Source organism: Nelumbo nucifera, chromosome 1, assembly GCF_055504915.1.
Source record: "Nelumbo nucifera cultivar China Antique chromosome 1, China Antique-T2T, whole genome shotgun sequence".
Classification (NCBI taxonomy): Eukaryota; Viridiplantae; Streptophyta; class Magnoliopsida; order Proteales; family Nelumbonaceae; genus Nelumbo; species Nelumbo nucifera.
The window spans coordinates 57,865,700-57,892,493 of record NC_142649.1 but is presented as its reverse complement, the minus strand read 5'-3'; the positions used below and the strand labels follow the sequence as shown (position 1 = coordinate 57,892,493).

The 26,794-nt window shown below is 39.0% G+C and overlaps 1 protein-coding gene across 4 annotated transcripts in view; it reads left to right on the top strand.

Moving 5' to 3' along the window:
* The first annotated feature begins 2,005 nt into the window (after nt 1–2,005).
* Nucleotides 2,006–26,794, top strand: part of LOC104585819 (glutathione reductase, cytosolic) — a 77,073-nt gene continuing 52,284 nt past the window's right edge. For 2 of the 4 annotated variants that reach the window (XM_088894191.1, XM_010242819.3), the window contains exons 1-6: nt 2,119–2,334; nt 2,553–2,712; nt 3,116–3,180; nt 4,269–4,338; nt 7,535–7,606; nt 23,993–24,196. In XM_088894191.1, the coding sequence (XP_088750317.1) occupies nt 2,572–2,712; nt 3,116–3,180; nt 4,269–4,338; nt 7,535–7,606; nt 23,993–24,196 (552 nt within the window). In that variant the 5' untranslated portion in view covers nt 2,119–2,334; nt 2,553–2,571. Of the gene's footprint in view, nt 2,026–2,118; nt 2,391–2,552; nt 2,713–3,115; nt 3,181–4,268; nt 4,339–7,534; nt 7,607–23,992; nt 24,197–26,794 lie in introns of those variants that run through there. The other 2 variants (XM_088894175.1, XM_010242820.3) reach the window with 2 other exon arrangements.

Below are 26,794 nucleotides of genomic sequence, written 5' to 3'. Positions count from 1 at the left end.
CAAACACATCACACCTGATATGCAATTTTGTACGTATTGGGTGCATGATGATTTGAACCTTGACCACCCTACTATATCCTACCCACCCATTCTGTTCCCATCAGTAGCAATCCCAATCAAATAATAGTTTGGTGACTTTGGTCCACAACATGGAGACCTAGAATAGTCTTGTTCTCCGCATGGTCGCCCAAATAATGCCCCAACCCCTCAATGAAAGCGAAACCTCATTAGCTGAATGCAATGGCTGTGATATGGACTGTGAAACAATGCTAGTGATCATTTCAGCCTGGCCCAAAATCAAGTCTAGGCCGGCTTGATCCTAGAATTGTGTTTTTGGCCTAGAACCTGGGCCTAGGTTATAGCCCTTATCATAAGTATAAAGTCTGGCCTTATCTAGCCCATGTTTATCTAGTGGTGTTCATGATTTGGTTAATTGAGTCATGGTTGTTGACATTGAATTGGCCTTACCGGTTTTTGTAATTTTTTGAACCAAAACTAAATTAGTATCACTAGTTAATTGGTTGATCAGTTTCGGTTCTTTATTTTTTTTTTCATTTTTTATATTTATAACATATATTATAAATAATAAATGATATATAATATATTATATATTATGAATATATAACCACAAATATAATATATATATATATATATATATTATATATATAATACATAGATAACAAGTGACATATATTAAATATATATTCATTTATAATATTATATATACATACATACATATATGTATATATATGTACAGGTCAGTTTAGTTAATCATAAGTTTTTTCTAGGTTAACAAAAAATCGAAGCGATCCTTTGATTTTTTTAAAATATCAAACTGAAATCAAATGGATGAATTTGGTTAACCATTGTTTATTTTTTCTAGATTAACTAAAAACCAAACCAATTATTCATTTTCAAAAATACCAAATAAAAATCAAATGGATCAATTCAATTAACCACATTTTTTTGTATGCTTTTCTTGGTTCAATTTGGTTTTCGGGTTTTTTTTTTATGAATACCCCTATGCTCAGCCCTATTGATGCCCCATAATAACCGTAAAGTGAAATATGAGGTGCGTTTTATATTGTTATCAAATAAATTTTAGAATTCATCACACCTCTAATCATATATTGTGTTGGGAAGCATTGGGATTTAAAATATAAATATTTTTATTACATTATGTTAAATCAATATTTATCAAGGGTTACAAGGTATGACTTTATTCTTGTAACAGACCGTGTACTTGGTCTTCGTGTCCAAAAGCGATCATTCGTTGTAACTTCTGATATTTTGTAACCGAAATAAATGAATTGTTTTTGTTTGAACTTAAAAAAAAAAAAAACTAAAAAAGAATGTACATTTGCGGAGACTCGGAGACACATTTTTATATATAATGAAATGGATATCTACCCACCACAAGGTCCACAATACCAAACAACACCTGACTACCTGAATTGGAGACCGCATCTGCTCTTCACACCTTACGCCTCACAGACGCCTCACATGCACATCCGCACTTATTAGTTATTATTGATGGGAGATATTCCCAATGCACGGTGAATGTACTTGTGAGGCGCAGGCGCCTATTGTAAGGAACAGATCCCGTCACCCTGAGTGATGGTTGTGGTACTATTGTCTATTGCCGTTTGGCACGGTCTCTACGCACAGCATTTCATGCCTCTAAGTACGGACCGGTGTCAGCCTATCGAATTTGCCTTTTTACGGATGAATCCGGATTTCTACTAAGATAACACGTTCCAACTCTCTATCAACACAATCTGATATTTTATTCATGGCGGGTCATGTGTGGTCTCTACACACAAAAGCCTATGACCTCCCATGCATTTCATGCCTCCAAGTCCAACTGAAGTACGGACCGGTGCCGGCCTATCGAATTTGCCTTTTTATGGATGAATCCGGATCTCTACCAAGATAACACGTTCCAACTCTCTAGTAGGAGATCGCCATGATTTATGGACGTCACTCGTCAGACTGAACGTGGGTCGTTGGCCTCATCGAATTGTGGTAATTTCGTTATTTTTCAGTACTCGAGGGGCTAAAACGTAAAAGAGAAGTTATTGCTCCGACATTACCATGGTTCCCCCGTAACATAATCCCGTTAACCTGTTGTTTGAATAACGAGAATCGAAGAGAAGACCGACACGAAACTTGTCTACTTCCCTCCGCCTCTGTCATCTATGTAATAAAAAATCCTAAGAATATTATTTTCACATTTGGATCAGTTCCTTTGCTGGCGGTCTCTCGGTTGACTATTCTGCTTGCATAGAAAAACTCGCATTGAAGTTTCTGATTCTCTGATTCTCTCTTTGCAAAGTAAGTGAGTGAAGGAAAGCAAATTCCAACTGGTTTCGTTGAGTCCCGTTTTACAGGTTTTTTGTTCATGGAATTCCCGGGGAGAATCTCGATATTTTAGTTTAACTTTTACTAAGTTTTTTTTTTTTTTTTTCACTTTTGAATCCCCAATCTAGTTATTCCATTATGATTGATTATGTTCTTTCTGGTGATGATTTTGGTGTTTGATGTGACCTCAGCTTGCTTCGTTCTGTAACCATGTCGAGAAAGATGCTTATCGATGGAGAGGTGGGCAGCTCCAATGAAGAAGAAGCGCAGTTCGATTTTGATCTGTTTGTTATCGGCGCTGGAAGTGGTGGTACGCGTGCCGCCAGATTTTCTGCTGGATACGGAGCTAAGGTAACTATTGGAAGAACTAGAAATGAATTACTTCTGAACTTGGCTTTTCTATTAAAGAATGTGGTACTCTTGTCTTATTTTAATATTATTTCTTTTTTGTGCTCTTTCTTTTTGCATGCATTTTATTTTCCTCATTTTCCCACATATTTTTTTTGTCTAAGCTCAAAAATACCTTTAAATGAATTCATATCTAATGCCTCTCTCTCTCTCTCTCTTCCTGGGGGCCACTGATGCATAAACTGACATTTTCTTTTTGTTTTTGGTTAATTTCTCTTACATATATCACCCAGTTTTCTTTTTCTTTTAAATTTTATATGGATTTTGGTTCTTCAAGCAACAGTTTTATCAACCTCATTGTTTTCCCCTTTTCATCATAATTCCGTTCTCGAAATTATTTTGCAAGGTTGCAATTTGTGAGCTTCCGTTTCATCCAATCAGCTCAGAAGTCGTCGGTGGAGTCGGTGGAACGTAAGTCGGTGATCTTTCCTCCATCTTTTTGATTCCCTATCTCAACATTTTCTTTGTAAATGATAAACATCTTTCTGGCCATTTTGCAGCTTCTGATAAAATGATCTTCTCTGTTTATACTTATATATCTGAAAAGAAGTGACACTAAGAATTTCATGTAATAGAAAACAACCCATACGTTATTTGTATCAGTTGTTACTTGCTACTTTTCTGAAAGCTCTATTTAATTCTGAACTGCTGACATTGGTGATGGTTACTATCTTATGGGTCTGAATGACTTATTGCTTTATCTTTTAGTGAATAAATCATAAAGTAGGAGATAAGCTTCTTAATGTCTAAATGGTGTGTTGGGGCATTTCCACCATTAAGTAGCATGCCCCATACTTATGCCCTACTAATAACTGCTGAAGTAGGTGCTGAAACTGGAATGCAGAAAAGATTCCAAACATAAAAAATGACTTAAATTTGGGGGTATTGTCCGTATGTGATAATATTTTTCAGGGTAAAATAATCACCCCAATGCCTGTGCTTCATCATTAAGCAACTAAGTAGGTCCTCGAGTTGCTGAAATGCTGAATGACACTTTTTAAAAATTTGAAATCTTTTCAGCAGTTATCAAATGCCACCTTAGTGAATATGCTTTATCGACTAAAAGGAAAAGCAACAAATCTTTCAGTTCAGCTAGTTCATCCATTGCCAAACAACCCCTTGGATTGCTTATTTTTGGAGAAAATGCATTTGCTTTTTATTCATTGCTTCAATTCCATTCCTTTTAACTTGCAAATTTTGATCTACTTCAGTTTTAAATGAACAACCCTATAGCTCAACATGATCAATCATGTAGTTTACATCAAATTCATAGAGATTTTTGTTGAAGATGATCTTTTAATGAACCACACATTATAGTGATTGTTGGTTGGTATCATAGTTTTGTTCTTATTGAGGATCTAAATTGGTGAATTTGTTTATAATTGTACACGATGTGATATGCTGATAGAACAATTGATATTTCGACACTAACATTGAATGTTTCCATGTTATCCTACAATTCTTTTTTTTATTTTTTATTTTTTTATTTTTTATCGTAGGTGTGTTATTCGTGGTTGTGTTCCTAAAAAAATTTTGGTATATGGAGCATCTTACGGAGGTGAATTTGAGGTGAGATCCTCCTCTGTTTCTAGTATATCCAAAATATGCATTACTTTGATGAAGATCGTAATGAATATATTTGCAACAAATTGTGATTATTCTTTAGTTGTTTTACTAGGCCATTTGACTTGTGCATTACATAGACCAATTTGCCTTGTCTGGCCTGTTACCCTTAATAATAAGCTATAGTTAAGTTACATCTACTTTTTCTGATTTCTCCCTGAGCCTTTGTAGTGACCCTTTTACTTGCATGTTGTTTAAAATCTCTTTTTTGAATCTGTTGCGGCTGAAAACTTGAGTTCTTCTACCCAAATTTCTTGTCAATTGACCTTTTAAATGAGGAAAGGTTATTAATAATTTAATACATTAAAATAAACAATATTAAGTATAAAAAACAATTATCTTGGGAAGAAATCAAACCACAAGTTAACAGCACCTTTTCCAACTTATTAATGCTTGCCATCCTACATTTCTGAAAGCTAATGAATTTGTTTGTGCTGGGCATTTCATTAGATGTCTTTGGGATAGAATGTGTGATGAAAGATATCATTGAAATTTCTATATCACCTTAAGAGATGCTATTTATTTTTTTATTACTTTTTATCTGTCATAGATGTCACAGAGAGAGAGAGAGAGGGATGGGGGAAGAACAGACAAAGGAAAAGACAAGTTGAAAGAATCTCAATATGTGTGGCAGGTGTCCAAACTAGCTTATTAGTTAGAGTATTTAAACATGGGAAAGGACATTAATACCCCTACATTCCAACTTGTTATAAAGCTCAAGTTGGGTTGTATATATATTCATATAATATATCACACTTACCCAACTTGTTACAAAGCTCAATATGACACAGGTTATTTATTTTCTTAATAAATATAGAGCAAGTTGCTCGTTCAAGCTTATAAATGGAAGACATTTTACCGAATGAGGTGCTTGTCAACTTCAATATGTTTCATTCTTTCGTTTTGAATCTAGTTATGAGCTATGTTAATTGCCACTTGCTTATAATAGAGAGACATTGAACCAGAAATAGGAAATCCCAACTCAAGAGGCAAGTTTTATATCCACAAGACTTTAGCAGCTCCATATGCCATAGCACCTCTGTTGTTGTTCATTTTACTATCACTTCTTTCATACTTCTCCAGGTTACTAAATCCTCTCCTATAAAAGTGCAGTAACCTGTAGTAGATTTCTAGTCATCAATTGATCCTACCCAATTAGCATTTGTGTATGCTTCCACTCTAAGATGGCCATGCTTAAAGAAAAGAGTCCCTCTTCTATGATGCTTTTTTAAGTACTTGATGGCATGTTTAATTGCTTCAAGATATGTAATGCCCTAGGATAGTGCATATGTTGACCAAATCTATGATCAAGTTCCATGGTGGTATCTATAGGTTTCAATCCTGTCTTCCCTATATGCTTAACAAGATGTAGGATGTACTTCTTTGCGGAATAAAGATGCCTTTATGGGACATGGCAACTTTAATTCCAAGAAAGTACCTAATCCAATTGATGATTATAATAGACCATGGGTCCAACCGATGGTTAGGGTTGGGGAAGCGAAACTAGCACAAGGGTAGAACCAAATAAGAGATCAGAAGAAGAAAAGAAGGGATTCAAAGGAAGTGGGGAATAGAAGTTTGAAGACTGAGGGTAAGGAGATTATGTATGGGCATTACAAGATTCATCTATAGGGACAATGGAGACAAATAAGGGTGTGGTGTGAGTGCATTGATGAGAAGAGAAGAGATGTCAAAAAGACTAGTTTGAGGAAAACAAAAGAAACAACTAGTTTAGAAGAGAAAACTCAAGAAGGTCAAACTAAATGTAAGATTGCATCAGAGGGGATCAAGGAACAAGATAAAGTGGAAGTGGTACATTTTTAATGGAACAAATAGGACACTGTTTTTTTTTTATCAGTAACAAATAAGACACTGTTTGAATAGGGAGTGTGTTGATTCACATGCTAAAATGAAAAGATTATATATTAATGATGTAAAAGGAGTGAGAAAGGACCGTTGTGGCCTTCTCTTACAAGAATAAAAGAAACTATACAAGCAATGATATGGTACATATGACATACAATACAAAATGCTCCAAAAGGAAAATAAAGTGAAATTAAGAATCAACCCATAGATTCTCTACAACCCCCCTCAAACTAATGCCAGGGAACAACTTTAGCCAATCCACAACTATTTTGGAATCACCTTCAATAATTAATCTTTCAAAACCCAATTCTTGGCTTTCTCAACTCCAAAAACAGCTGCCAAGATTTCTCTAATTGCCACATTGCCTTGCTCAATTGGACCTGAGAAGAAAGCACACTTATTTCCTTCCTCGTCCCTGATTACTCCTCCAAACTTGTGAGAGAGAAGGTTGTTAGTGGGGAGATCATTACACCCTATGTGAAATCTGAAGATCAGCTAGCCAACTTCTTCACCAAAGGCTTGAATTGTGCACAGATGAAGTATATCTGTAACAAGTTGGAGCTTTATGATATATATGCTCCAACTTGAGGGGGAGTGTTAAATTATAGTAATTTTGTCAGTAGGGTCAGTTTGGTCTTTTCCCTTGCTGTTTTCTTGTTATCTCTTTATTTATTTAATTGAGGGCAGCCTTGTAATTTCAGTTCTTTTATTAAAATAAATAAAAAGAAAGGCGAGAGTTGAGGTCAGTTAGTTCAATTTCTTTGCTTTTATCCATATCCTTCTTTTCTTCTACTTCTCTCTTCTTCTACTTGAACCAGAACAGGTTGAATTTCTCATCTGTTTTACCTTTATTTAAAGTTGCTTCAGACCAGATCACACTGCTGATTAGTAATTAGTCCTAAACTGACAAATCTACTCCTACAACACATCATAAACATTATAAATAAATTCTAAACATAAATTCATAAAATCGTTAGTCTCAAATTCCACAAATTACATACTCTTCTTTTTGAGAAACCTCAAATTTATTTTCAACAAACTTTTGTCATTGTTACCCTTCATGTTGTTTATTTTTACTATTCAATAGACTTTTAGTATTTGATACCTTTCTTTATGTCTTGAAAGTGAAAAGTCTTTGTGGAACTTATTGTCTATCTCATTTCATTGCCTAAGATGTTTTTATTTAAAGTATGCCTGAATTATGATTGGTTCACTTTCTTTGGTTCATATCAGTGCTTCTAATTTGAAGGTCATATATGGTCTTTTCGTTTTGTAGGATGCAAGAAATTATGGGTGGGAACTGAATAAAAATATTGACTTCAACTGGAAAAAACTGCTTCATAACAAGGTTAGTGGTAATTTTTTTTTTTGATGAATGATAATAAATTTATTAATTCAGAAACAGATTTAGAGTGAGTTCATACAACATCCCAGGGAGAGGTGTGAGCTGCAGCCCCTCCTTGAATTTTACAAGTAAACTAGGAAAGAAAAGCAAGAATCACAACTGAGCCCAATACAATTCTTTCCTATTTACCCTTTGCTTGGCTAACACATCTGACAAAGTATTTGCTGATCTCCCCACCCACTGTACAGTGACCAACATTATTCCTTGTCAACCAACTAAATTTCTTCATTTCATTCTTGTAATGCCACATAGCCTCTTCAGGATTTTTCAACCAACACACCACCACTTTGGAATGGTTAGTGGTAAATTATATGCTCCTTTTTATGCTACTACACTAACTTAAAATTGTTTTTAAGTTTGAACTCTTCAAGGAACACTCCTTTTCTATTCAACAATTTTCTTTTAGGTTACTAAAATGGGAAAAATAGGGAGATATCATTTTGTGTCAAGGAAACAGGTAATTGTTCCGAAAGCCAGAGAATGATTTTGATTTGTTGGGTTGATTAGTGCTTTATCTGTTGCATCATAATAAGTGACTTAGAAGGTATAGAATTAATTTTTTTTTTGTGATAAGTGAATAATGATTTTATTAATAAGAAAGGGAGTGTACATTCACCCAAAGAGGAAGCATGAGATGTTACCTCTCCTTAGAGGTGAGAGCATAAAACAAAACTTAACAGAATACAATCATAGAGTGGCAGAAAATAACTCAACCCTTGAGACCCCTTGTTTTGCCCAAGAATCTGCCATGGCATTTGCCGATCTGCTGACCCACTGATAGGTGACCGACTTATTCCTTGTGAGCCAATTAACTTTCTTAAGAAGATCCCTATAGCCCCATAGAACTGTATCTGGACTCGACAACCAACCCACTACCACCTTAAAATCTTCAACTATCAGATTTTCCACTCCTAGTTGGTTTGCAGCATGTATTCCTTGCACCGCAGCCAGTATCTCAGCCCTTGTTTAATCTCCAACTCCCACTGGTCCTGAGATAGGGATAGGATGTTTCTATCCTTATCTCTTAAGATCCCTCCTATGCCCGAAGGCCCTGGATTGCCTAGACTGCTGCTATCAAAGTTCAGCTTTACCACACCATCTGTAGGAGGTTTCCACTCTATTTGTAGTGGAGGCCACCTTTGCCCAACTTTTCCAAAGATCATCAAAAGAATAACCTTTGAACAGATCTGAAATTTTTAGCCAATGAATTGTTCTTGTCATAATGCACTCCTTTGCTTTGTCAATGCTTCTTTCCTTTTCTTGGAATATTCTAAAATTCCTTTCCTCCCAGATAGTCCACAAAATGGTTGCTGTGATGCACTTCCACATTAGTTTCCCTCTTAGTTGCCTGCCCAAAAGTAGACGGATCAAAAAGCAGGTTTGCTTCAGAGGGCAAGGTCCACCTGCACCCAAACACCGTAAAGACCCATTTCCAAATATTACCAGCAAAAGAACAAGATAACAGCAAGTGGTGGTGATCCTCACTATGCATTTTACACAAAGTACACCAGTTTGGGGATATACAAAGGAAAGGTCTCTTCTTTTGCAGGTTATCCATAGTATTGATCTTACTGTAAAAAGCTTCCCAACAGAAAACAACTACTTTAGGGGGAATGGGCCTTGACAAGATTTCTTTGACAGGGAAACTCCAAAGAGAGAGGGGCAGAACAGAGCAACTCAAGATAAGAAGCACAAGTAAAGGAGCCATTAGGAGTTAGGGTCCAAATTCTTCTATCGGGTTTAGAGAGGTCCAAACAAATAGAGTCCAAAAGAAGCAAGAGCTTAGAGACACAAGTAGATTCCCCATCCCTTAAACCTCTACGAAACCCAAAATTCCAGTTCAAAGACAAGGGGAGAACTGGGGGAGAAAGAAATCTTGAAACCTGCTCCTTTTTAAAGAGGGAGATAGTGTAAAGGGAGGGAAAGTGATCTTTTAAAGGTTGAGAGCCCACCCAAATATCTTCCCAAAAAAGAACAGAATTACCAGAGTAGACGTCATATCTTACATACTTGAGGAAATTAGGGAGGGTGCCTGAAATAGCCACCACCTCATGCCTTAACCTCTCTCTTTCCAAGGGAAACTTCCAAAGCCACTTGCCTAGAAGAGCTTTGTTCTTCCTAGCTATCTATCCTAGCCCTAGCCCCCCTTCTTTTTTGATTCGGCTCACTACTTCCTAGCTGACCAAATGATCTTTAAACTTTGGATTTGTTTAAAGACTTCTCAGCTGAAGACATTTACAGGAATTGGGAAGTGGTGGCTTCTACAACTTCCATGAAACCTATTGTGCAGGAATTGTGGTCCCCACCAACACAACAAAGAGTGAAATTGAACTTTGATGGGAGTTCAAGAGGTAACCTAGGCCCTTCGGGTATAGGAGGGGTATTCAGAGATGAAAATGGAAGAATTGTGGCTTTGTTTTCAGGACCAATAGGAGTGGGGGACTCATTGAGAGCGGAGGTGATGGCCTTGCTTCAAGGTGTAAGATATGCAAAACAATTGGGGTTACACCAAATCGAGATAGAGGGAGACTCTAAATTGTTGATTGAGTGGCTGCAATCTAGTAAGTTGGGAGCCTGGATTTATAGATAGCCCATAAGGGAAATCCTCAACATAACAAGGGAGATCGGTGCATGCTTCAAATGGACAAGGAGATCAGCTAATGGTTTTGGTTGACACGTTGGCTAAACAAGGGACTATGAGGGAGAGAATGTTCTGGGTAGTTTAGTAAGAAAGATTACTGGGGGCTCAACACCTACTTAGGCGTTGACAACTGTACTTAAATCTGGAAAGTTATTCTTAAGTTATATTAATGAAGTTACTGTTTCCAATAAAAAAATGATAATGTTGTCTGCAAAATGAATGTGGGTTATCAGCATTCTATCTTTACCTATTCTCCAACCTCTCAATAACCCAACCCTATCTGCATTTGACAAAAGTCTACTAAAAGCATCAACAACCAAAGTGAATAAGAAGGGGGATAGTGGATCACCTTGTCTTAGGCCATTGTAGGCTAGGAAAAAATCATTAACTATCCCATTGACTAGAACAGAAAAATGACAGGAGGAAAGGCATCCCTTCATCTATTTACACCATATATTCCCAAACCCGCACTTCCTAAGCACTTCTAACAAGAAGCTCTAGTCCACTAGATCATAGGCCTTTTCAAGATCCAATTTACAAATAAAGCCTTGATTACCTGATCTTCGCATCTCCTCCACACATTCATTTACTATTAAAATTTGATCAATTATTTGTCTCCCCTAAACAAAAGCACCTTGAGCTTGACTGATGATTGAGGGAGCATTTTGATCCTCAACGTCAAGACCTTGGCCAAAATCTTGTAAATGCTAGTCACCAAATTGATAGGTCTAAAGTCTTTTGGATGAATAACCTCTTTCTTCTTTGGAACCAGGGCTAGAAAAGTAGCGTTAACTCCTTGCCTTGTTATTGAGCTTTCCTCAAACTCTCTAAAGACTTCAAGCAAATCTTCTTTAATGACATTCCAACAAACTTGAAAGAAAGCCATAGTAAAGCCATCCGGCCCCAGGGCTTCTTTAGATTTATCCATAGAAAAGATAGCATGTCTAATTTCATCCTCCTCAAAGTGCCTTTCCAACCATCCTTTATTTTCCTCAGAAAGTGTTGGCAAAGTAACACCTTCCAACTCCACCCTGTTACCTAGAGGCCTCCTTAGAATAGATTTGAAGTTGGCAACGAAACAATTGGCTATCTCCTCTTGAGACTCATAAGTCATTCCATCCACTTCAAGCTTAGTCACCTTCCTTAATCCATTTGCATCTAGATTTTTGCCTCCAAGAGATTTCTTCCCTTATTAGTACCTCTTCTATATTCCTCTTCAACTTCCATCTCAATTCTCACTCCTACATGTTCATGGTTCTTTGAGACTCCTTCCCATCTAACTCCTCTATTTGGGTTAGCAAAGATGATTTTGATTCCTCTAATCTCCCAAAATGGTCTTTATTCCATTCTTTTAGTTTTGATCTCAAACTTCTCAGTTTTTTGTGGAATCTCACCCCACTTATATCTTCCCTCAACCATTCCTCAATCTTCATCAGGCTTCACACAGTCAGGGTGTGTCAGCTACATGTTTTCAAATCTGAAGGGTCGAGGACTATGCCTAAAAGGTTCTTGTCCTAACTCAATGGGACAATGGTCAGAAGTAACTCTGGGTAAAGCTCTAGTTACCAAATCCATACAATGACTTTCCCAACTTTCATTAAAAAGAAATCTATCTAGCTTTGAGCAGGTTGGGGTTTCTTGGTAATTAGACCATGTAAAGTGAGCTTGTAGCAGAGGAAGTTCCTTTAACTCGCAACTGTTGATGAACTCATTGAACTTCCTAATGTTAGTTGTTATGGTCTGAAGGGGGTTGTTTGATTCATTAGTGAAGCGGATTACATTAAAATCCCCCCTCCCCCCCCAAAAAAAAAAAAAAAAAAAACCAAGGACCATCCCACAAATACTGAATCCCTGATAATTCTCCCCAGAATTCATTCCTTTCTCTATAGTTACATGGTCCATACACATTGGTTTAGTACCCAACTGAAACCATCCTCCACACTTTTAAACTTGAGGGATATTGAGAAACTCCCTATTAATTCTTCCACAACCTCTACAACATCCTCTCCTAAAGGTGACAATACCTAAAGCCCCCCAAGAAGGTGCTGAAACCCAACTAATTCCTTTAGATTTCCAAACACTTCTAGTCCATCTTTTGTCAAGTTCAACTAACTTGGTCTCTTGTAACATTACAATATCCGGCCTTTCCCTTCTAAGGAGATCCTTTTGTTGAGAATGTAAGGGCATTTATGTCCTTTCATCCTTTTTTTGTATTTGGGCGCCTATTCAAAGGCCCATTTGTAATTTTCTTAAAAAGGTTAAGAAAGCTCTTCTGGAGTGAATAGTAACATACCTGATTTCTTTGACAAATTCCTCTTCTTCCTCTCTTCTTCTTCTTCTTCTTCTCCTCCTTCTCTTCTTCTTCTCGAATCTCAAGTACTTTAACTAGGTATCAGAGCATCGGAAGATCAAGGAGAGCATCCGACGCTGGTCGTGACTAACAGACGATCCTGCTGACGTCAGCACGCCGTTGGTTGACGTTAGCAGTCCGTACAGTCGGTGGCATTCATTTGTGGTTTTGACACCCCTTGATGCGCCTCATTTTTAGAGGAATTTTGATATACATTTCATGGAGGCTTGAAGCTATTTTACATTTTTCTTGGATTTTTTAGATGAAATTGGCAAAAATTACAGATTTGGAGTTTAGGCTTTGCATGCTCGCATGGTGGGCTGGTTGCTATTAAACCTACTTGCGTTTGAAGCGTGGTGATTTTTTTAGATTACAGGAAGCAGTCTCAGATTTTTTGGAGCCCTAAAATTATTTTTAGGAATTTTTTTCTTCCCCTATTTTGCCGCCAGCACCTTCTTTTCTTTTGTTTATTGTTGTAGCCCATGTTTAACCTTCAAGGAAAGGTGTTTGGGTGTTCATCTAGTGTTGGAAGATTGTGGTGTTGGTGAGAAAAGTGTTTTTAGAGGGGTGGTGATCAATGGATTCACACAAGGATGTGTACGTACCTACCTGTCCTCCCGGGAAGTAATGACAGTGTTGGAGGGCAAATTACTACTGTAAAACTTGATGGAACAAATTTTCTTGAATGGTCTCAATCAGCTAAGCTCACAATTGGAGGAAGAGGTAAGCTCGGGTTTATTACCGACAAGGAAGCTAAGCTGAAGCCTGAAGATCCAAATTATTCCGAATGGGAGCAGGATAATTTGCTGGTTATGTCATGGCTAGTATGCTCTATGCAGCCTCACATTGCCCGCAACTATATGTTCCTTCCAACAGCTAAGGACATTTGGGATATGTTAACTTCAACTTATTCTCAAGCGAAGAATACGACTAGAATCTATCAGTTGCGGAGAGAAGCATGTAATATGCGACAGGGGGAGAAATCGGTGGCCATGTATTTCTCTTCCTTACAATCAGTTTGGGAAGAAATGGACCATTTAGAAGCTTTGGAGTGGAAGAATCCTATTGATGTTGAACAATACAGGAAGTGCATTGAGAAAAACCGAGTCTTTGATTTTCTTGCTGGACTAAATGCCAATTATGATTTCACCAGGCAACACATCCTTAGTGCTGATATTTCGTCACTCTCCACGACATATTCTTTGGTACAGAATGAAGAGAGTAGGAGGATTGCCATGATGCAAGTTCCTGTCAGTGAGCACACAGCTCTTGTGTCTACAAAACCCAAACAGAGTTCTGGTAAACATGAAGATGTAGTTTGTGAATTTTGCAAGAAGCCAAGGCACACCAAGGATGGGTGTTGGAAACTAAACCCCCACCTAAAGCCTGAGAAGTTTAAAACCAGAAAGAAGGTAAATGCTCATGTTGCTACAACTAGTCATGATTCTCAGACTCACATGCTTGAGGGAAGTTCTTTTGCTCAGGCATCTACTCATGCCACCTCTGATGTAATGGAAAAATTGAGAGGCATCTTGCTCCATCTTGAAAAGAGTGGGTTGCCTACATCTGCTGGTTTACATACACCTTCCAATGCCTTTGCAAAATCAGGTACTGCACTTGCGTGTCATGCTTCATCCTCTGGCTCTTGGATAATTGACACAAGAGCCAGTGATCATATGACTGGTATGCCTTCCTACTTTACCACGTATAAAAGTTTTTCAGGGAAAGGTAAGATTATTGTTACTGGTGGATCTCAGACCCCAATCTCGGGTTTGGGTGAAGTTAAACTTACCAACAACCTTTCTCTAAAATCAGTTCTCCATGTCCCACAACTACATAGAAATCTCTTATCTGTTAGCTCTCTTACAAAGTCTCATAATTGTTCTGTAACATTCTTTCCATCTTATTGTGTCTTCCAGGATCTGAATACGGGGAAGATGATTGGCAGTGGACATGAAGTCGATGGAGTTTATCTTCTTGATCAGTCTCCAAAGTTTGGGTTAATGTCTCAGTTTGAGTCCTGTCATGATGAAAAACTAAGTCAATTGAAATTGTGGCATCACTGTCTTGGGCATGTGCCTTCTGGTTCATTGAAGGTTTTGTTTCCTAGTTTATTTGAGTCCTTGTCTAGTTCTGGTCTACAATGTGAAGTCTATCAACTATCAAAGCAATGTAGAACCACATATTTTGCAAGTAACAAGAGAAGTAATGTTGCTTTCCATTTAATACATACTGATGTTTGGGGACCTTATTCTATTCCATGTATGGGTGGTTATAAATATTTTATTCTCTTTGTTGATGACTACTTGCGATATACCTGGTTGTATTTGATGAAGAGCCGAGATGAAGTTCCTTCAATTATAAAAGGCTTTTCTAATATGGTGGAGACACAATTTGAAAAGAAGATTAAGATTATTAGATCTGATAATGCCAAGGAATACTTTGAGAAGCACTTACAAACTTTCCTTGAAGAGAGAGGAGCAATTCACCAAAGTTCATGTCCTCATACCCCCCAACAAAATGGAGTATCAGAGAGGAAAAACAAACATGTGGTTGAAGTTGCAAAGGGATTGTTATTCCAGACGCATGTCCCAACTCGGTTTTGGGGGGATGCTGTACAAACAGCTATATATCTTATTAATAGACTTCTTTCGCGGACCCTTCATCTCCAGTCTCCTCATCTGCTCCTTTTTCCCGATGAGGATACCTTCCATCTTCCTCCTAAGGTCATTGGGTGCGTTTGTTTCGTCCACGACATGAGTCCTTCCTGGTTGAAATTTGATCTGAAGTCTATTAAGTATGTCTTCTTGGGATATTCTTCAGTCCAAAAAGGGCACCGTTGTTATGACCCTCACTCTGGAAAAAGGTTTGTGTCCAAAGATGTTACATTCTTTGAGTCTACTCCCTTCTTTTCCTTTTCTCATCCTTCTTTTAGGGGGAGAATGCTAGTGAAGATCATATTCCTTTTTGTATGCCGATTCCTGCTCTAGTTGTAACTGGTATAATCGATCCTTCTCCTTCTCCTCTTCCTCCTTGTGGCAGTAGTAATACTCCTCTTGTGCCTCCTCCTCTGCCTCCTCTTCCTTGATCTTGGCACCAGTGGTTCGTTAGACGAAAAAAGATGATGACTCCAGAGATTGAATGTCCATTACAATCTGACTTCCCGGACTCGGGTAATCTGGATTCTGAACCTCTTCTTGTTTCTGATACTTGCGGTGAACCTGTTACTGAGCTTCCTAGTATGGTTTCTGACCTTATCCTTCCTATTGCGATTCGTAAAGCAAAAAGGACATGTGTTAAATATCCTATCTCAAATTATGTCTCTTATAACACCTTATCTCCCTCTTATTGTGCATATATCTCTTCCATTGCTTCTGTTTTTATCCCTCACAATGTTACTGAGGCAGTGTAGTTCCCTCATTGGAAGGATGCTATGAACTAGGAAATGGAAGCGCTTGAGAAAAATCAGACATGGGAAATTGTTTCTCTTCCAGTGGGAAAAGTTCCTGTTGGTTGCAAGTGGGTTTACATAGTGAAGCATAAAGCTGATGGCTTAGTTGAAAGGTATGAAGCTTGACTTGTGGAGGCTACACTCAATCTTACAACATTGATTATCAGGAAACCTTTGCTTCAGTAGCCAAGATGAACTCAATTCAAGTTATCATATCTCTTGCTGCCCATTATTCTTGGCTCTTGTGTCAAATGGATGTTAAGAATGCATTCCTTAATGGCAACCTTCAGGAAGAAGTTTAGATGGAACTTCCTCCTGGAGTGAACATCCCTGGGAGTGAAGGAAAGGTTTGTCGTTTGAAGAAATCCCTTTATGGCCTTAAATAGTTCCCTAAAGCTTGGTTTGACAGATTCAGAAAAGCTATCTTAAAAATTGGCTTTTCTCAATCTCAAGTTGACCAGACCTTGTTTATCAGGAGAGCAAATGGAAAAGTGACTATGTTGATAGTATATGTTGATGACATTGTTATTACAGGGGATGATATCTCTAGAATTGCTGAACTAAAGTCTTTTCTTGTTACTGAATTTGAAATTAAAGATCTTGGAAATCTTCGGTATTTTCTAGGTGTTGACAGGTGTATTATATGTGTTGTACGCAAGTTTAGTGTCTGCAGGGGTATTTTTGTAATTTTTTGTAGTCCTCTTGTATTGTACGGCCAGTATAGTATAAATACAAATGCTTCACTTGCATGAAGTAGTTCTTTTTGAGGCCTTAAGTCTGCAGCCTCTTCTCTCTTCTTCTTCTTCTTCTTCCTTCCTTTCTTCTTCTTCTTTTGCTCAACATGGTATCAGAGCGGGACCGACTAGGCCTGGAAAACAACCAACTGAGGTCTCTCTTCACTCCTGCGTAGAAGCTATAGTCCTGATGCTCGAAGACAAGGAAGAGGAAGCATTCCCTAATGCTGCGATTAGTCTTCATTGCCGAGTAGGGTTCTGCTACAAGAAAGCTGACTGTTCAACTTCCTAGCGCAGAACAAGGTTCTGCTTCATGTTTTCTGAGGTGGCTCGACTAAGAAGACTGTAGAAAACCATCCCAGATGTTCGAAGAAGGGTTCTGGCCTGCAGAGAAGATTGGGTCCATGAGTGTACTGCCTATTCACAGTTCGGGTGACCTGGGTACTGAACTGAAGTTTCTCTGTTTATGGTTCTCTTCTTGCACTCTTTCGATGGACTGTTAATGTCCAGAAATCTGAGTAGGGACTGCTCGGCTATTTTGTTTTTCCCTCCTCCGATTGTGTGTTGCTCTATTCAGCTCTCTAAGGGACTGTTGTTGAACCCTAAACCCTAAGTGACTGTTCGGCTGCCCTGGAAAGTGGATATCAGCCGATTAGGTGTGTTGAACCACCACTTGTATTGCTGTATTGCTGTTCCTACTGATTAGGTGTGGATATCAGCACTTGTATTGCTGTTCCCACCGTGAAGCTGCATGAAAGTTGTAAAATTGTAGGTCATCTAGACCTGGTTACACTGCAAGTGCAGTGTTCGTATATGGTTCTGTGGACTCCTACAAAGCGTAGGTCATACAAACTAGTACTGCAGCTGCAGTGTTTGTGATTGGTTCTCTGTGAAACCGGAAATCAGCAAGTGCCTAGTTGTGGACTGTAGCAGCTCTGTAAGGCAGTGTACCTTTGTTTTTGAGTTCTTCTAAACCTAGAACCATGAATAAGGAAAGATTGTGGTGCACTAATTGTCAGAAGCCCCGACACACCAAAGATACTTGTTGGGATCTCCATGGGAAACCGAAGTGGGCTCAGGATTTACCTAAGAAGCAAGGCTCAGATGGTATTAGAAGACCCGGGCAGCAAGGTACCAAGAAACACCACATGGCCAATATGGTTACTCGGGAGAATCAGCCCTCCACCTCCACTGTGACTCAACCACCACATGGCCAACATAACTACTCTGGATCCGACCCAAGGGAGGATATTGTCAACTCCTTCCGTGACCATTTGGAGCTTTATGGTAGAACAATTCGCCAGATGGATGCTCCTCCCACCACCTCTTTTGCATCCACATCAGGTAATCCTGCCACAACTTTCCATGTTGCTTCTCACGACCTTGACTCTCCATGGATCATTGATTCTGGAGCGTCAAAACACATGACTGGTATGTCCTCTTTCTTCCAAACTTATCACACTCTTTCTGGAAGAGATAAAGTGAGACTAGCTGATGGATCATACTCTCCCATAGCTGGTCAAGGAACTCTCTCTCTTCCCCTTGGCCTTACTCTTTCTAATGTTCTTCATGTTCCAAAATTTCCTATGAATTTGTTTTCAGTCAGTAGTGTTACAAATTCCTTAAACTGTTCCGTGACTTTTTTCCCTTCCTATTGTGTGATTCAAGATCTGGCCTCGGGGAGGACGATTGGTAGGGGTCGTATGGTTGATGGACTCTATATGCTGGAGAATACGGCTGGGTCACTTGTCTTTTGAGTCGTTGAAAGTTGTTTTCCCAGAACTGTGTAAGTCCGTGTCTGTTTCCAATTTTTCTTGTCAAACGTGTCAGTTAAGCAAGCACTGTAGAACTCAATTTCCTAAATGAAATAGTAAATCTGAGTTTCCTTTTCACATTGTGCATTCGGATGTGTGGGGCCCTGTTACTTTACCTTCTGAGAGTGGCTACAAGTACTTTATTACCTTCATTAACGATTATTCCAGATACACTTGGGTATATCCAATGCGAACCCGTGAGGAAGTACCAAAAATTATCCAAGATTTTCAGCGGATGGTCTTCACCCAATTTCAGACTGAGATTCAAATATTTCAGTCAGACAATGCAAAAGAGTTTTTTCATAGTGATCTCACGGAGTTCTTTGCTTCACATGGCTCTCTTCATCGGAGCTCTTGTGCCCGTACGCCACAACAAAATGGTGTGGTTGAACGGAAGAACCGACATCTACTTGAAGTGGCACGGGGTTTACTACTCCACATGAATGTTCCCAAACGTTTTTGGCTTGAGGCTGTCCTTTGTTCTACATACCTCATTAACCGAATGCCCTCTCGTTGGTTAGAGTACAAAGCCTCACATCAGCTTCTCTTTCCTAAGGCCCCTCTTCTTTCTATCCCTCCTCGTGTTTTGGGTTGTCGATGCTTTGTCCAAAACCTATCTCCCACCCGGGGAAAATTAGACTCCCGTGCTATCCCGTGCATATTTCTTGGCTACTCATTCTCTCAGAAAGGGTATCGTTGCTTTGATCCTGTTTCTCAGAGATTCTATGTCTCCATGGATGTTACCTTCTTTGAAGATGAGCCCTTCTTTCCTGTTTCTCCTTAGGGGGAGTGTAGGCATGAAGAGAAACTGGTTCAGCTTCCTCCTCTTCCTAATTCTTCTCCTTCTCCCCCTTCTCTTCCTGATCCTCCACCTTTCCGTGTTTTTTCTCGTCGTCATAAAGGCTAACCAAGTTCAAGAGCCGTGGGGAATCCAGAAGTTGTACCTCAAGTGCCATCAAACTCCTCAGGGGAAGATCATACTCTCTCAGGTAACTTGACTCCCAATGATGGTCCTGACCTCCCTGTTGCTAATGATCTTGACCTTCCTATTGCCCACAGGAAAGGTGTTAGGTTGTGCACTACTAAACACTCTATTTCCAACTTTGTTTCCTATGAGAACATCTCACCTTCATTTCGTGCATTCCTTTCCTCCATTGACAGTATTCCTATTCCCAAGAATGTGGCAGAAGCTCTCTCAGTACCAGAATGGACAAATGCCATGAAGGAAGAAATCGATGCTCTTCATAAGAATGGCACGTGGGATCTTGTTGATCTCCCTAAGGGGAAGGATCCAGTTGGATGTAAATGGGTGTTCACTGTTAAGCATGGGGCTGATGGAACTGTGGAGAGGTATAAAGCTCGTTTAGTGACAAAGGGTTTTACTCAAGTATATGGAGTTGATTATGCAGAAACCTTTGCCCCTGTTGCCAAAATGAACTCTATTAGAGTACTTTTCTCTCTTGCTGCCAATCTGAATTGGGATCTACATCAGCTCGACATCAAGAATGCCTTTTTGAATGGTGACCTTGAAGAGGAAGTTTATATGGTTCAACCCTTGGGTTTTTTGGCTCAAGGAAGTGAACAGAAAGTGTGCAAGTTAAAGAAGTCTTTATATGGGTTGAAGCAATCACCAAGAGCTTGGTTTAGCAGATTTCATACTGCAGTTCAGCAGAGAGGATACAAGCAATATCAGTCAGATCACACACTGTTTGTAAAAAGGGTAGAAGGTAAAATGGCTGCCCTAATAGTATATGTGGATGACATAATTGTTACTGGTGACTGGAAGGATGAGATTCAAAGTTTGAAGGGCTTCCTTGCTACTCAGTTCGAAGTGAAAGATCTAGGACCCGCTAAATACTTCCTTGGAATTGAGGTTGCCCGATCAAAAAAGGGTATCTTCATCTCCCAAAGGAAATATGTCCTAGACTTGCTTAAGGACACTGGAAAGATTGGGGTTAAACCAGTTGACTCTCCCATTGACCCCAACCATAAGTTAAATGACAGCCAAGGTGAACCTCTTAAGGATGTGAAGCAATTTCAGAGGCTTGTAGGGAGATTGTTGTACCTCTCTATGACTCGTCCAGACATAGCATATGCTGTTGGTGTCCTTAGCCAGTTCATGGATGCACCTAGGTCCACTCATCTTGAAGCAGCGGAAAGAATACTGTGGTATCTTAAGAAGTTCCCGGGTGCTGGCTTATTATTCCAGAAACATGGACATTTGAGAGTTGAAATTTACACAGATGCGGACTGGGCTGGATCTCAAAGTGACAGAAGGTCTACTAGTGGTTACTGCACCTTTGTAGGAGGGAACCTTGTTACTTGGAGGAGTAAGAAGCAAACTGTGGTAGCTAGATCTAGTGCTGAATCTGAGTACCGTGCAATGGCACACGGGGTAGCCGAAGGTATGTGGATAAAGAATCTATTGGGAGTGTTGGGTTTTCCAGTAGACAAATCCATGACTCTACTCTGTGACAACAAGGCAGCTATAAGTATCGCTGCCAACCCGGTACTACATGATAGAACAAAGCACATTGAAGTTGACAAGCACTTTATCAGAGAGAAAATCATCACAGACGAAGTATGCACTCCATACATCAGCTCTGAAGACCAATTAGCAGACATCTTTACAAAGGGGCTAAACAATTCCAGACACCAAGGTCTCTGTGACAAGTTGGGCATGATTGATATCTATGCTCCAACTTGAGGGGGAGTATTGATAGGTGTATTATATGTACTGTACACAGGTTTAGTGCCTGCAGGGGTATTTTTGTAATTTTTTGTAGTCCTCTTGTGTTGTACGGCCAGTATAGTATAAATACAAATGCTTCACTCGCATGAAGTAGTTCTTTTTGAGGCTTTAAGTCTGCAGCCTCTTCTCTCTTCTTCTTCTTCTTCCTTCCTTTCTTCTTCTTCTTCTGCTCAACACTAGGGATTGAGGTCGCAAGTTCAAAGAGGGGCATTTATATTTCTCAGAGGAAATATGTCCTTGATCTGCTTCAGGAAGTAGGGAAATTGGATTGTAAACCAGCTGAAACTCCAATTGATCCCAATCATAAGTTGGGAGTTGATGATGGAGATGTCCTTCCTGATAAAGTTGTGTATCAAAGACTTGTCGGTCGCCTTTCTACTTGTGTTTGACTAGACCTGAATGGGGAAGCGGTTCAAGGATGGATCCTTCTCTAAGGTGCAACTGTGGGATCAAGTTTGGTTCAACTGAAGCTATGTTAGCCATAGCAGCTGAAGTGACCTCTCCAAGTTGTTCCCCAAATGATGGATCTGCATTCAATGGCATAGGAGAGTTCTGTTCCACTACACTGCTAACCGGCTTGTGCTGCTCTGCTGAATTGGGATTATTTTTTGGTTTAGGTGTACCCTGACTCTCCTTTGTAAAGCCTTCCAAATTTGTTGCTTCCTTGGGTGAAACCGGGTACTGAGAGGGCTTTATCTAGTACCTTCTATCAAGCTCGAGCTTTTATCTTCTAGAAACAATTGTTCAGTGCTGAAACTTTCATTGTCAAGAAAGGCCATCAACATATGCTGATCCACACTTCCAAGACTAACTGTATCCTCAGTGTCGGAGTTTGACCAGTTCTCTTCCTCCGACGAGAACTCCTCTTCAATGAATTCAGTTTTACTGCAAACCACCGCTTTTGAAACCTCAAAAGACTTCGATTGATCATGCGAAGGAGACTTCTGGTATTTTGGATTGCGCCGTTCTGGGGAAACGACTTGTTTTCCTTTGCTTGGGACCCAAAACCAAGATGAAGTCTCTGCCGGTCTGCTGTTTCCTGTAGCAGAGAGTCGAGGGGTGTTCAAAGGGGACAATGATGGACCAAACTTCGCGTCCATCACCACGTCCATCATCGCCCCAGAAGGCTGGTCATGTGCCTTTTAAAGTGTGTGTCTTGTTAAGAACTGGGCCAGCCTCTTTTAAAGTATGAAGCCCACTAATTCTGTTGACTGGCCCATTTGTTTCAATTGGGTCAACTTTTAAATGTTCCTCCCCTGCCACATGACTGCTTAAAGAGTCACGTGATTGACCCCCTGGTTCAGATGATCCACCCGACTCAAACCCATTGTCCGGTGCCATACAGAGTTGGTGAAAAAAGGGGTCAACCAACATGATCTTTGATATATCTGTTGATTTTTTGGGCACAATTCAACAGATTGAATTTCTAGCATATAAGCAGCTTCAAAACTCTCCAAAAGTTCTCCAAAAAATAGGCAGTTTATGAGCTATTGACTAGACAACTTAATTTTTCATACACTTCGCTGATCCTAGATGTGTTTGGACTTCATTCAAAGAGAAAATAAAATCCTGCTCTGATACCAACCAGTATAATCTAATCAATGTATACGAAAAATGTTTATAGATTTAAGTGAGAAAAGAGGAGAAAACAGATGAGAGAAGAGGAGAATTTCAAGGCAAAACGCAAAATGAATCATTGGGGTGTGTGCTTTTATTCTGTTAATTATTTTTATAGGAAAATCAAATACAGGGAGAACATCATCGTAAAGCAGAGAGACACTCAATACATTGGACTTGTGTTTTAAATGAATTCAGAGGCCTCACTTCCAAGAATTTCAGGGATCATTGGGTGCAGATGGTTTTTTGGTCTCTAGCTTTGGGCGCTATTTGATATACCTCCTTTTTGTTTTTTCTAAGATGCATAAGCCTACATTTTTTTTGAAGAATCAAATAAAACTTCATTAAGAAAAGGAGGTATATCTTCATATCCTTTTATATATTTGCCATTTTTCAAAAAAAAAGAAAAAAGAAAAGAACTGGCAAATGTATACAATGAGATGACCAGATTCTTCATTTCTAAACTTTATTTTTTTTATGATTTGTTTTTAGATTTCTATTCTTTTAACTGTGAAATCTTGAAGGTAAGCTCAAGCTTTTATGAGACTGTATTAAGAAAGTATTTGTTTTTTTTTTTTCTTTCAAGGTTCTAGCTGTTAATAGATGCTTCCCATCATAGTGTAGTATTCAACAGGTGTCTTTTACATGGAGGTTTTTGACTCCAACTTGAGTTCCCAAATAAAAACACACTAAAATCCTTTTCTTGCAATTCTGTTTAATTGGTTGTTTTTGTGCCAACAAAAGGGACATCAGAATAAGTGATCCACTGATAGGAGTTTTGATCTATTTATTATTGGAATTGGAGATGAAATTATCCATTTAATTGTTTTTTATAAACATAACTTTATGCCAGTCGTGTGTTCTTCTCTTGATGCTATTTCTTCCTCCCCGTTTCTGTATTCTCTCTTATTTTTCATTTGTACCATTGGAAGGAATATATTTTATTTTCTATTTTTGATTGACATTGCAGACACAAGAAATAGTTAGATTAAATGGAATATACAAGCGATTATTGTCAAATACTAGGGTTAAATTGTTTGAAGGCGAGGGGAGGATAATTGGCCCCCATGAAGTTGAGGTGATACAGATAGATGGTACTAAACTGTGCTATTCTGCAAAGCATATCCTGATTGCTACTGGCAGCCGGGCCCAGCGTCCATCTATCCCTGGACAGGTGAATTTCTATATATATATATTATACCTAATGGGTGCTCACTAAATAAATACTAGACTTGGATAATATGATTGAAATTCTTACAGGTGTTGCAGGTTTTCAGTCTATGTGAACTAGTAATTAGTATTTATCATTTGGCAGATGGAAGAAGATTAGTAGAATGCTTTTTATCTGCTTCATTGACTTACCTTATCTTTTGCTATATGCAAGGATCAAAATTTTGCAACGTATTGGCCTATACGTATCGTATTGGTTGGTCACCAATACGCTAAATATGGGTTTTTTGGGGTTTTCACACATTTCAGAAGGCAGACAGGCCTTAGACAACACCCCAAGCATTTTTTGAAAAAAAAAAGTAAATAGTGTGATTGAAACACCTAATACACCCCCTCCAGCGCATTGGGGTGTATTGAAACTTTGAACCTTGGTTATATGCAATGCAAACTATTATCATTAAACATTGTTCATGGCATCCACATTAAGGTAGATAAGCTAAAGTACCCCAATTAATAGAGAAATAATGCGTAATTCATTGATAAATGTGGGCAACTTTTTCCTTTGAAATGTTTTAATTTCAGTGGTACTGTTTTTTTCTTCATTAACTGATTCTTGATGGGCCCTGAATACATATCAATCTGATCCACACCTTCTCTTGCAAGAAATCCTGCTTTTGCTGATGTCTTGACCCAATTGAGTAGATATTCAAATTGCTGCACTGAAATCCTGCTTCCCTACTGATGATATCATTCAGAAGCATTTTTCTTCTGGTGATATCATTCAGAATGGGAATGTAGCATATTCATTTTTGTCAAGAATGGCTACAATCAGATTTTTCTCCACTCCAGCCATTATTAAATTAAACTTTGATGGTTGTTGTTTTGGCAGCCCATGGAAATTGGGTATTGGTGGTGTTTTAGAGGTATGAAGGGTAATGCAGTAGTGTTGTTTTCTGCCCCTATTTGAAGGGTAATATAGTGTTAGTCTCCCAATTTACCAGATCTCTTTATATATTCAGTTTACCAGATCTCTTCTATGAAGGAAATGAATTGAGAAAGGTGAATAATCTGAAAGGTCTGATCAATGTTAGAAAGGGTTTCAAATTTAAAAATCAATTTGGAGAAGAGTTGTATTGCAGTAATTAACTTGGAGGAAGGAGTTCTTTCATCTATAGCAGCCTATTTGAAGTGTTCTACCACTAGTGGGCCTATGATTTACTTAAGTCTTCCTTTAGGTGCAAATCCCAAAGAAAGTAGCTTTTGGTGCCCAATCTTAGAGAGGTGTGCAAGAAGACTAGTGGGGGTGGAAGAGAAATTACATATCGTTGGGGGGGGGGAGTAGGATTACCCTAATAAAATCAATTCTAACAAACTTACCTCTTTAGTATCTCTCAATCTTCAGAATACCACAGAGGGAGGCTTGGAAGATAGAGAAAGGCATATACACATTATTGTAGAAGCTAGTCGAAAGATCCATATACACCTCCTCTTGCAAGTCCCCATTGAGAAAGGCATTCTTCACATCAAGTTGGAAGAGTGTCCAAGAGTATATAGCCACTAGTGATAGAAGAATCCGGACTGAACTTATCTTTGCCATTGGTGCAAAAAGTTTCCAAGTACTCTATGCCATAAGTTTGAGTACACCCTTTTGCAACTAGCCTCGCCTTGATCTTTCTATACTCCCATCAGCCTTGTACTTCACTGTATAAACCCATCTGCATCCAACTGTCTCCTTCCCATCAGGCAAATCCACAATCTCCCATGTCTGAATTTTAATCAATGCTTTCATTTCCTTTTGCATTGTTGTCTTCTACTTAGGTTTGGAGAGAGTCTCACTAGCACTCCTGGGTATAGAGACAGAGTCAAGGGAGGAAATGAAGGCTCGATAGGAAGGGGATAATCCATTGTAGGAAAGATAGTGTGAGATGCAATGAGCAGTGCACTTCCTCTTCCCTTTTCTGAGGGCAATAGGGGGATCTAGGTCATATGCAATGGTGTTAGCAGGTGTAGTAGTATCAATAGGAACTAAACCATAAGGGGAAACAAGAGGCATACCTGGGTCTATGTCAGTCGAACCTGGAATCTCCGATGAGCCAATAGGGATGACGTGGGTTCCCCTGTTGTAGAAATCATCATCCCAGTGCTGTCGTAGGTGATGTCGTGTAAAACACTGAGAGATAGGACCCAATGGAGGTGGCAAAATGGGTGAGACAGGTAGGTTAGACACTGGAGTAGGTAAAGGAGCTGGAACTGGAAGTGGTATAGATTGCTCACTTCCTCCAAAACACTCCCCTTGAGAAGAACTCCTCGAGAAAAAAGGTTTGTACTCATAAAAGGTGACATCCATAGTAACATACCGACTCCCGGAGATTGGATCATAACAACAGTACCCCTTCTGATTTCTTGCATACCCAAGTAAGACACACTTCTTCGCCTTAGGCTCCAACTTTGAGCGATTAGGACCAAGAACATGGACAAAGCATACACATCCAAACACCCTTAGAGGAATATGTAATGTCTCCCCCTCAGAAAAAGAAGGCTGAACAGAGTGCTATATCCAAGAACATGAAGAAGGCACCCGATTAATCAAGAAAACCGCTAT